This window comes from Anastrepha obliqua, chromosome 5 (assembly GCF_027943255.1).
Source record: "Anastrepha obliqua isolate idAnaObli1 chromosome 5, idAnaObli1_1.0, whole genome shotgun sequence".
Taxonomy (NCBI): domain Eukaryota; kingdom Metazoa; phylum Arthropoda; class Insecta; order Diptera; family Tephritidae; genus Anastrepha; species Anastrepha obliqua.
The window spans coordinates 77,130,892-77,143,231 of NC_072896.1; the positions used below are offsets into that span (position 1 = coordinate 77,130,892).

The 12,340-nt window shown below is 34.5% G+C and overlaps 1 protein-coding gene across 1 annotated transcript; it reads right to left on the reverse strand.

Moving 5' to 3' along the window:
- Positions 1–9,718: 9,718 nt before the first annotated feature.
- Positions 9,719–11,179, reverse strand: LOC129249006 (adult cuticle protein 1-like). Its single transcript, XM_054888615.1, has 2 exons — positions 11,093–11,179; positions 9,719–10,373 (listed from the first exon to the last, which is right to left on the reverse strand). Exons 1-2 carry the CDS (start codon positions 11,096–11,098, stop codon positions 9,984–9,986), a joined length of 396 nt encoding a protein of 131 aa, XP_054744590.1. The 5' UTR covers positions 11,099–11,179; the 3' UTR covers positions 9,719–9,983.
- Positions 11,180–12,340: the final 1,161 nt, after the last annotated feature.

Sequence of the window (12,340 nt, forward strand, 5' to 3'; positions counted from 1 at the left end):
GCAAATCACTTTATTATTAAGAAATCATTTCACAAGAATTTTTTGAGCTACTTTGAATTATTAGGCCTTTTCTTTTCGCCAAGAGTTAGCAACTGGCGAATAGATGAAGCAACCGGTATAAATGAACATAAGTTATCAACGCGGGAATAGAGCTGCCTTAAATTACATGTGTTTGTAGGATGTGAGTTATACCACTCTGATGAGCTATAGTCAAACTCTCTAGCGGCGAATCTTACTCGATAATTTTATTGTTGATTTCGCATGCAAATTTTTCGTAAAGTTAATCGAGCATAAAGTTAGCGAGCGGGAAAATGGCGGATATGCTTGCACCTTCAGTAACTTGTACCTGAATACCCCAATTTTTGTCACTGAAACATTTTAAAGGAGGTCAAATACTTTTTCTTTAAAGGCTGATTAGAAAAGGAATGATGCTGTCAAATTTGGTCAAAAATTAATTATAATTAATTTAAATATTGTACTATTTTTTATTTAGTTATAAAATTTTAGCTTTTCAAAATTTTATTTAAAACCATTCTATAGCGCTGTAAAGGAGCTTTCCAAAGCACTACTTGTTTGTTGAAATCGGACCATTCTTGTGTGACTTATCTACGTCCGAAGTAACACGCCCATAGTCAAAATCTGAAACCTTTGTAAATAAGAAGCTAGTGAACAATATTTCTAAATTTTATTTCCTTTTTTACGAACCAATAGCGCTACATTATATTAAAACCTCTATTTTAACTTTGAAACTATATGACTTGATGATCAGAGCAAAAGCAAAAAGGAACGTGAAATATCAAGAATTTCTTACTCCCTTTGAATTGAGCTGTTCAGCGTACAAATCGATTAACTCCAATTCGTTCCCACGACAGTCGGTTCTACGTTACCGGAACGACCCGGACTTATATCCGACCAAAGACTGTCACTTCAGCAGCATTCCCCATATATGTTTGGGGAATGTTTATGCTACTACATCAATAATAACAACATTAACTTCACTTTTTAAAAAATATTAAATTTAAGTGTCAAAACGAAAACGAAAAGTTTGTTTCGTCATTGAATAATAAGTCATTTATTTAATTTAGAGGCCATTTTGATTATCTCTAAACTCGAACGAAATCTTGTCAATAGCATAGTTTAGTGCACTTCAACTTCAAAAAAAAATGTAAGTAGAAATTTTACATATTTTTTTCAAGTAGACTTGACCTAAAAATTAGCGAACGGCTGGCTATTTGACCAGCTGCTGAAGACTGCCAGCTGAACACTGCTTGCGAGCGCTGAAAGATAACGGTAATAAATAAAATAAAACAGTCAGTCAGAGTATAATTCCCTCAAACAATTTAAATGTGACTATAATGAAGATTCAGAATTTACCCTCATAAATATAAGGAAATCTGTAGCAGGTAGACCACAAAATTTTGGAAAATATATTGTAGAATTGCCTATATTACAACCTAAAGATAGAACTTCAACAAAAGAAAGCTTAAGAGACATTATGGGCCTGCTAAAATGCATTCCTCCTGATAAAAATGATTACTATAAAAACTTTACAACAAATCGAAATTCCGAGCGACGAAGAAGAATAAATATGCTGATTAATTAATTAGAATAGATTAGATTTGTGTGTGGTTGGACAGGTCCAAGCTCTCAGTCAGGAATACCATTGTATTACATCCGGATAGATTACAGTGGAAGGAATAGATACAGAATAGATATTATATTAGATGGCAAGGCTGAAAAATTTGTTTCAAGACACTTTTCCCCGAATCTTTTGGATTCATTGATGAACCTTAACCCTTTCGACCCCTACTTGTTTCCTGTGGAACGAATTTTTTTTTTTAATTTTAATCCTTTTGTATTTATTTAAGAAGCAATTGCCCAAAGTTTTGAGTCGTCACGTCCCGCGGCTTGAGCGCTGCCGAAAGTTGCTTGTTGCTTTTAATTATTTTTATTAATTTTGAAAAATTAGGTATGATAAGGCAAAAAACAGTTTTTATTGTTATTACAGCAAAGGTTGACTTTGCATTTTAAGGCATTTGGACATTAGGGTTGCTGTCTTGCACAATGTGCAACGTCCTTTTTCACTAAATACTACTCAATGTTTCATTTTATCGTAACGCTGTGAGACTGAAGGATTCGGTTGGAACCTGTACTTTTTCGACTGTTGGGAAGGCACGTTGCTTTATGGGGAGCCCAGCGATACTATCGAGCTAGCTCTTTCAACATTCGATGGTCGGCCTTTCCTTTTTCCGAGCGAAGTAGTGGCAGTAAGCAACTCAACATCCTTCTATTGCAACGGATGTTCCGAGGCACCAATAAAAGATTCTTATGTACCACTTCTTTGATCGGTGGTTGACCTTGTAGAGCTCGATGAGCTCCAAATCTACTCCTCACATACCCTTATTGTAAGAAGCAACAATCGCAGGTATTGCAACGTCAATATAAGCTTTTTTCTTTGGATTCCAACGTTTGCATTTACCAACAGGTTCAATGCTTTCACACGAGGATATAAGTTGAACTGGCTTATTGTCAAACCACTTGACGCATACAATATTATTGTTGATTTCCAATTTCATATCGAAAAATCCCCCCTTCCACGCTTTTTTAACTCAGCATCTGAAAGTAGCTGGCAATTGATTATGCGGTTTTTACGTACAGTTCCTATTGCACATATGCCCATTTCTTTCAATGAGATCAGAAAGCTTACTAACGTAAACCAATTATCGAAATGAAGCTTAAAATGTTTGTCCTTAGGAAGACCATTTGCCAAATATAAATCTATATCCGAAGATAGGCCCAATCCATAAGCAGGACAATTACCCTCACCAACATGCAACGTAAAGTCGTACACTAATCCAGAGGTTCCAGCACGCGTAAACATTTTCAGACCCCTTTTATGAGGCTTAGCAGGGTTGTATTGTTTAAATGACGATCACCTGTAACAAAAATTTAAACTAGAATTTTTATTATGGCAATTATGAATGTATACCTTTGAACGCAATGATATGTTCATCAGTGCTTTGATGTTCTATCTTGGTTAGCTTTCCAAAATTTTCTTTGAGACTGTCTACTAAAGGACGTATTTTGTACACCTTGTCATAGTTCAATTCGCCTTTTTTGGATTGTTTAATGTTATCGTTGAAATGTAAACATTGTTTTACTTTTTCAAACTTTTCGCGCGCCATTGAATCTGTTATAGCGGTAAGATTAAAATCTTTGACCATGCCATTTTGAGTTCAGGCAATTTTAAAATACCCATGTACAATAAAATTCGAATATAGCGTTTAATATCTTCAACAGTGAGCTTAATGCCGTGTTCTTGCAGCGCATATAAATCCGTTTGTTGTGTGATCAAATCAAAAACTTGGCTATTGAAAAAAGTACAGAAATATCTACTGGCGTCATCACATCGTCAATCTTCAAGGTATTTTCTTCCCAACTGGTCTCCGAAGGTACAAATGCCTTTTTCTCACTTTAGTGTCTTGGTGTCAACTTTTTCAAAGCAATTATCAGCCACACAAGATTTCGGCTCACATTCTTGTTTAATCATATTTTCGAGAGAGTTTACCCTCTTTGCACGATCCGTTCCAAATTCTTCTCTAGCACTGCAGAAATTTCATCCATCTCGTCGTCAGAAGAGGCATCCCAATCAAAGTTAACAATCCTCTCAATATCGTCATCTGACAATCCTTTCTCTTTCGGTCTCATAACTAAGTACAAAAATATTTATTACCACAAAAATATTTAATACCGAATTTAAATTCACTTTCGTAAAGTTAAATCTTTGCTAAAAACATGGCATATAAACTTTTAAAATTTTTGTATTATTATAACAGTTAATCAGTCACTTTAAAAACTCTTTTGAATTTCAAAATAATGTTTTCTGCGCTGCACCAGCTATTTATTCAACATAACTTCACTAAATGATCTACAAATGATATTTTTTTTGCTCATATTTTGAGTAGATACATAAAGTACCGTTATCGTTTATAAGGAGCAGACAAAAACAAAACGAACGCCTTCCGTAAGCTGTTAAACTGCCGAAGTTGCTCACAGGCAACGTTGGGGTGGAAAGGGTTAATAGGCCCGGAAGAGGAAGAGAATGAACTTTATCCATACTCAATACATCGTACCACAATAGCCTATACCTGATTCTAGCAAATGCCGGACAGCTACAGAAAACATCCTCTGTAGTGTCCTCATTCTCATGGCAGGATAGACATATTACGTCGTCAATCATTGTCATTGAAGCCGTATGCTGACCACAGGCGTTGTGGCCTGTGATTACACCCAGTAGTATTCTCAGATCTTTCCTACTGAGTTTTAGGAGAAACGTGGCTAGTTTCCTGTTTGGTTCTTTCAAAAGGCACTTGGGTACCTACTCTGCAGTAGCACAACCCAAACCAACGCCTTTAATGGGTAAACCTCATAAAGTAATCAATCCATAGTTGAGTTGATGCAAAACTAATACCTCTTTCCCCATAATACCACAATGTACAGACACACAAGTAAGACAAACTTTGTTGTGCTTTGCAACACTGTCCAGTTTTTCGAATAATTTCGAAGAGCAGCGTGGGTTAGAAAGGGTTCTTAGTACAGCTTGACTGACTCTACAAATTCCAATACCCCGTCTTAGTACCCCGCCACTTTTTCTCAATGAGATCAGAGATGATATATTATAACAGAACTAGCAACATTTATTTTTATGGAAAATATGTAATAAAAATATATAATAACTAACATTTTTGTAGAAAACAACTTAAAAATTTAAGTACTGAATTTAACTTTATTACTTTTCTCAGTTGCGAAATCGATTAACTCTACCAGTCACTAAAAAAATTTAACATTGTTGATAATTATTTTTTCGCCTATTCTATTTTATTAATTTTATATACCGTTCGATGAAAGCTGTGTTTGTATTTATGCATTTCACAATATATATTTGAATTTCTTTTATAAATGAAATTTTAAAAATCGATGTACATTACTTCATCGCATTTCTCAACTTTTTATTGTACTGAATGGTTTAATTATTAAATGTTTTACGAAGAAAAATTAAATCAGGAAAAATGGGAGACTTTGAATTCATGACTTTTCACAACAGTGCATGTACAACTTGCTTGGCAAAATGGGTCCTTGCATTCTCAGTTCCGATAGTGACTAGTCGTCATCCGACAAAGTTTGTTGATCTTCAGATAAAACCGAAGAGTGATTTTTAGGCAGTGTATTCGCATTTTCCTGCTCAGATTCGCCAGGTTCTACATCACTACATTCATCATTTGTCAAGTCTCCTAAATCTGAATTTTCATCTTCTAAATAAAAGAAATAATAGATGAAACCTCTAACTTCACTACGAATAGATGCAACCTCCAACTTGGGGAAATTCAGGTACCATATAACAACAAGATGTGAACTGTCTTAATGTTCTCCATTTTATTTTCGAATTATCATTTTGTGAGCTCAGGGCGGTAGCCCAGGCATAGACAAGAGTTCCATATGATGACTTCTAATTGAGATCGAAATATTGACAGATAAATAATATCAATCATTTAATTGGTTATTTTGTTATTAAACCGGCCTTAAACCCACAAAAAAAAGCTTTAAAAATATGCGATTCTCCTATTCTTTACTCGGTAATTTAATTGCCAAAGAATTGTATGAAATCAGCAAATAAATAAATATCAAAGACGTTCATATCTTCGGAATTTAATAGAAATTTATTCATGGTCGAACTTAGGAATGCAGAATTGCAGAAGAATAATAAATAAAACAGAAAATAAAAATAAAAAAAATATAAACAATAAAGAAAAAGAAATATCAGAAAAAAAATTTAATAACTCATTTTACAAACGTATCTCGAGAACTGATTACCGCAAGTAAATTCACTCTCAAGTGAATATTAATCACCTTAGTGTCCAAGTGCAACAGCAGTGGCATTAAAAATCAGAAATTTATTTTTAGCAGAGGGCAGCCACATTTACACTTTAGATTGCTTTATTGCCCAACCTAACCTCACTTACACGTCATTTGTATTGTTGGTGAAGGGGCAGTCTCAATTCTGCAACCACCGTCATCTGCAAAAAAAGGGCAAGGCAGTTATGAAAATAATCTAAATTCTAAACAAAAATGTCACAAAAAGTTGTTTGAGAAGTACTTCATAATTGTACAGCTATTGAACTCAGTTAAGTGATCAGCGCGAGAGGTAATCAAAAGCAATTAAGAGATTGTAGTGCGCATGAGGGTGGGTAGGAAAGAAAGAAAATATTAAAAAAAGAACAGATTTGTGGCATTAATCAAAATTTCAAATGAAAATAATTTTAATTTATTACTTTCAGCTCCGGTTTCACCAATCAATTGTAAATCTGACTGTTAAAGTTTAAAATAACAAAGCTTCATTTTAAAATTGTACAACTTTAAATATTAACATCCTGATAAAATTTAAAATTTAATCACTTATTTTAGCAACTTTTTCCAGCCGTTTACATACATCTTTAACTGGTCGAACATATATCCCTCACTCTCAGTTTTGAAGATGGAAGTAACTCTGGAAGCACAGTCTATATGCTCCGACCTCCCACAGGATTGCCAAAATAATGTTACGAGCCAATACGAAAACAACGAGTTTCATTTTATCACCTCCAAGAAAAGAATGTAAAATATTGGTTGGAGTACTGGCTCCATACCACACAGCTAAAATGGAGTCCGTCCAGAACGATGCATGTAACTTATGCAAAGAAGAAAGGGCACCTACTTCGCCACTGCTTTGTTCTAAGCAGAACTCGTTACAACTGCCTTGCTGAAAAAAAAATTCGCCAAAACATGTATCACGAACTACGTTTAACACGGCTCCAACAGCTCTGGTAACACTACCTGCATCCAGGTGCCTGTAGGCATAAGACCCTTGTGGTTTATGTGAGATGTATTCATATCAGCTACATATACCTCACCGAATCTTAACTGATGGGCCTGCGCTGTTCAAAGATGCAGCGAGTTCTTGTCAAAGGGAATATATTAAAATTTTCCTTGCTCGTGTGCTTGGACCAAGAAATTAAAAAAAAATTACAAATTACTCCTTTTATTCAACTCAATTAATGCTTTTAGTTACTTATAAGCTGGAAAAATTTAAATTAATGAAATCATTTTTTTTAATGTTATGTTTTAATTGAAATTCGTGAAACCCTATACTATGTAGTAAGTAGTAGATGGCACTACAACCGTATGTCGGTTTTGGCCGAATCTAAAACATTGTGCCATCTAACTCGGTTCGCTTCTTGCTGGCGCCAGCTGGTGACATTAAGTGCTGCCAGGTTATGCCTCACTTGATTTCACAACGGAGATGAGCTTTTCCTCTTCCTCGTCGTCCACCAGTAGGTTCCCTCTCGAAGACTGCCATGCTGGAGCACTTTCGTTCATCCTCGAGACACGGCGAAGCCAGTGCAGCCGCTGTATTGTAATACACTTCACAATATCGACATCTCGGTATAGCTCGCTGTTCCATCGGATATGGAACTCATTCTCGCCTACACGAATAGAACCAAAAATTTATCGGAGAATTCTCCTCTCAAACGCTCCCAGTGCTCTCTTATTAGTTGTCGTCATCGTCCAAGCCACTGCACCAAATGCAAGGACGGGAAATATATACAATGTACAGTGTTGTTTTCTTTTTTTAAAGAGAGCTCTACTTCTCACTTGCCTACTGAGCCCAGAATAACATCTGTTAGCAAGAGTTATCCTTCATTTAATCTCTAAACTGACGTCGTTATGGCTGTTTACACTGGTTCCAAGGCAAACCTTTGTTTACACTAAGCTTCTTCGTTAGGTAAGGTCTTTCAAAATGGTTCGAAACAGATTCCCGACTAATCTTCCTTACCTAAGTAATAGACTAAGTACTTACAAATCGGTCTGACTCGACGCTTCCCACAATTTTTAATTAATTGGAATTATCTTTATTTAATGAATAATTATTTCTTAGTATCAGCTCATACCCGGTAATCCCGATGAACGCCGCCGTCTGTCTAGGCTATTAGATACGAACGACCATCGCTGAAGAATGTACCCGTACACAGATGCTTTCCATTTCAATTCAACCGGGCCATTCGGGTCATGTTCTTCGATTGCGCTGTAACTCAAATATGTTGCTCTCTGGTCAAAATAATGAGACACGTATTTTTTTGTTCGCCCGAAAAAAATTTTTTTCAAGAGTTATCGGCAATTTTGTTTTTCGGCTCAAAATCGATTTTTTTTAATTATATAAGACAATTCTTTTTTTAAATGCTCATAACTTAGTAAAAAGGAACCGGTTTTAATGATTCTAGGTTCAAAATAATCATCCTTACTTACACGAGCGACTTCATGTAGAAACAATTGCAAAAAAGTAGTTGAAAATTTTTTATTTAGCACAAAAGAAAAAAAATTTAAATTTTTTCGAAATTCAATATTTCAAAAAGTGTATTTTTTTTATAACTTTTTCCAAATCAAGAGGACACCTCAAACTTCAATTGAGTAGTAGCTAAATTGAGTTGTTTTCGAGTAATGAATTTTTGAGTAAAAAACCTGTTTCGCACTTTTTGTTTTTTGCAAAATAAAAAATTGTCAAGTACTTTTTTGCAATTGTTTCTACATGAAGTCGTTCGTGTAAGTAATGATGATTATTTTGAACCTAGAATCATTAAAATCGGTTCATTTTTGACTAAGTTAAAAAAAAAATTTTCTTATATAATTAAAAAAAAACGATTTTGAGCCGAAAAACAAAATTGCCGATAACTCTTGAAAAATTTTTTTTCGGGCGAACAAAAAAATACGTGTCTCATTATTTTGACCAGAGAGCAACATATTTGAGTTACATCGAAATCGAAGAACATGTCCCGAATAGCCCGGTTGAATTGAAATGGAAAGCATCCACAATATTTTCTATTTTGCCCATATTTTGAGGCGCTGTAACAGAAAACTGACTTTATTAAACGTACAACTAAAAACAATATGTCACTTCTTAATGCGTCATGCCTACTTTAGATCAGCGTAGAGTATGACAAAAATATCTGGCCTAAAACAGGCAGAGCTTTTAGAATTTTAGCAATCTTAAACGAATAAGTTAAAGAATTTAAATTAAAAAATCACTAGAGTTTGATTTTATAAAAATCTTGCAATATATTTATTCAAATCAAAAATATTCCATATTCTTCAGTAGATACATTGAATATATTACACTATTATATGAGTATACATTTAAGTCGCATATGTACATTTATGTATGTTACTTATGTACAAGACATTTATAATAGGGCTTATAGAAAAGCCTCTATATACCAGCAAAACGGACATAGAAGAAAAAAAAAGTTTAACGAAAAGAAGTAATTTAAATTTTTATTTTATTTTTTTTTTCTGCTGCTTCTTTTATATGTAGGTTACTTATATTTGTATGTACGAGTATATGAAAAATGTGAAAAGATAGAAAGTGATGGTATAAGATTATTTTTAAGACACAGGTAAAAGTTCTCAAAACTTTATCGTCGTTGTTATTGCAGTTGTTGTGGACTTTGTATTTTTATATTTTGAAAATGGCATTTTGCATAACTTCTCAGAATGCAGTGAGTTTTAGTGAATTCCATTTTCTCCTTTCTGGGCGTTTCGGCAAACTTTTATGACTCAGTTTGCACAAACACCATTATTACATATGTATGAGTATGAATACCTAAGTAAATAACATGAAATACATATATGTAGTTGTGAACAAGGTACGTAGTATATTATGTAATATAAAAAACATAGATATGCTGTAGACATTATGAGTTGCACATCAGGTCGGTTGCGGGTCAGGGTATGAGTTGCGGATAGTAGATGGTACATAGCAAATGACGGATAACGGTTGCCTTCTTCGTTTGGCATCAGAGTCGTCAAATTGTTGATATTATTGTTTATGTGGTTGTAGTAGTAGCAGTAAGCATTTATTCTTCAACGAGATGAATCGATGACGCACGAAATGCTTACAAAGTTCCTGGAGCTGGTGCCAAATTCAGAGAAGTCGCCGAGTTAATGTGTCCGGCCAATGGGGCGGTGTGAATGGCACCACGAGTCTTCGCCACATAAACTCCTGGACCTGTACCCAAAGCATGAGAAACAGCAATAGGAGCAGCAATAGCAGCACCAGGTCCTTGACTAAGAGAGATGCCGGGAATACCACCCAATAGACCGGGAGCACTAACACCCACAACATTAGCGGCAGCTGGTAAGCCCAAGGGACCGAGTCCAAGGCCTGGTGCGAGCAGTGGACTAAGTAATGGGCTCACATATGAAACACCGGGAGAGATTTGAGCACCCAGTAGGGATGAGTGTACACCAACGGCAAGAACCAACATGACTACGGCAACAACGAACTGGAAGAGAGAAAAAGATAAGAGGTTAAAAGGATGTGTGTGTGAAGATACTAATTGTAAATTGAAGAGAAATGTAAAAGATTTTAATGAGAAATACTAAATTTTATTTTAAGTTCACGGAAATACGTTTTAAATAATTTTATTTGGTTTTTGTGTAATAACTACACGCTTATGTTCGTAAATTATGCTGAATTATGTTTGTGACATTTTGTATGAATTTAATACACTTTTAAGGCGTTGTTACAACTTTCAAGGGTTGTCAACACTAAGCTGCCAATATATTTTAGATTTTAATAATTAGTGTATTACGAATAAAGAAAAAGTTTTTGGTAAATAAAAAGTTAACTTCAATTTCACTTTTGTTTTGAAAAACAAAAAAGTTTTTAAATATTCTTTTCAATACTTGTTCGCTGTTCCTTATTATTAATCAAACACCCTTTTTGATTCTTTGATCGAGTTCTTCCCATAATTTTCGCGTTCGACTTGATGTTTTTCCATGAATCGTGTTTGTTGGTAACACTAAAATTTGGTGATGTTATCTTGCAAATATTTTAACAAAATATTTTTATTTTTGCTTTTAATTCGTGGTATTTCTCTATTAAAATATTTTTACTTTGATCAGCTATGTGTTTTTAATTTTTGTTTTTATAATACAATTCTTTAACTAGGAATTTCAAAAAATTGTCACACTGTTCGTACACTCCACATCCTCGAATTACCTTCATGTTTGCTGGTGAAAGAAGGATTTAAGAATTAAAGAAAAGGATTTGTTGTTCTACTATTACACACTCAAGAAGTGTTGACTTGATTCTGATTTCGAATACAAAAATATACCAACTTTTATACTAAAAAATTTGTCGTACCTCATATGCAGCACCTCCAAAAAATTACATCAGCCATAAGTTCAATATGAATATGCAAAAGAATACACATAAAAAATGACAAATAGTAACAATAACAATAACCATTTAGTAGCAGCGACAGTGGCAGCAGAAAAAATTGCGGGCGCCAGCTAAATTTCAAATTGTAACGAAACTCGTCTCGTTACACACTCAAACAGTTACTCCTAACCACGCAGCCAAAGCACCAGCCTAAACCACAACAAAAATATCATTTATAGTACCAATTAGAGTATCTGCATGAGTGCAATGGGACTAGGTAATATTTTGTGTTGGTATTTTTTCGCCCTGATACTGTTTGTTCACAGCCAAATGTCACTCAACTCAGCTTGACTTAACATCACTCCATTACAACTACAGCACTCGGCTTCATATTTGATGCAAAAATATCTCAAATTAAACTCAGTGTTGTGAGTGCGGTGACTCGTGTGACAAGGTTCAAACGAACGATAGGATAGTGTGCAAGTTTTCTGTGGATTCCGCAATTAGTTGAATGAGCAACCCGCCAGCACATCGGTTCACTATAATAATCAGCTACTTGGCATTCCTTTACGCGCTGATGGATGGTCACTGGCTAAACAATACACCTACAAGTACCACCTTCCTTCTCTCTATGACTTTTGCCGCATACTTTCTACTAATGTTTTTGAGCCAAATGAATAAAATATAAACAATAAGTTCTAGGATATTAAAAAAAAAACCAAGAGCTAAAAGGCAGCATTAAAAATTAAGAAAAAGTTGTAAAAGAGTATTAAGAGTAGTCGAACATTCGAAAAAGTCAAATCACAAACTTGCTACTTACTACGTGTAAAAAAAGTCAAAATTTTGTACTTAAAAATAATATATTTGCCACAGATACATTTATGCATGTATGATACATATGCAAAATTCATACGAGTTTGAAGAAAACAACTAAATGCATTCATTCAGTTTGATCCGATATAGTTGGTTTTTCCATACTTTTTCTCATTCGGCGTTGGCTCTAACAAAATAATTAGTCGTGTGCCTACACTACAATTGCGCATACTCGTATGCCACTATTAATTGTTTGCGTGAAGCTATTTAAAA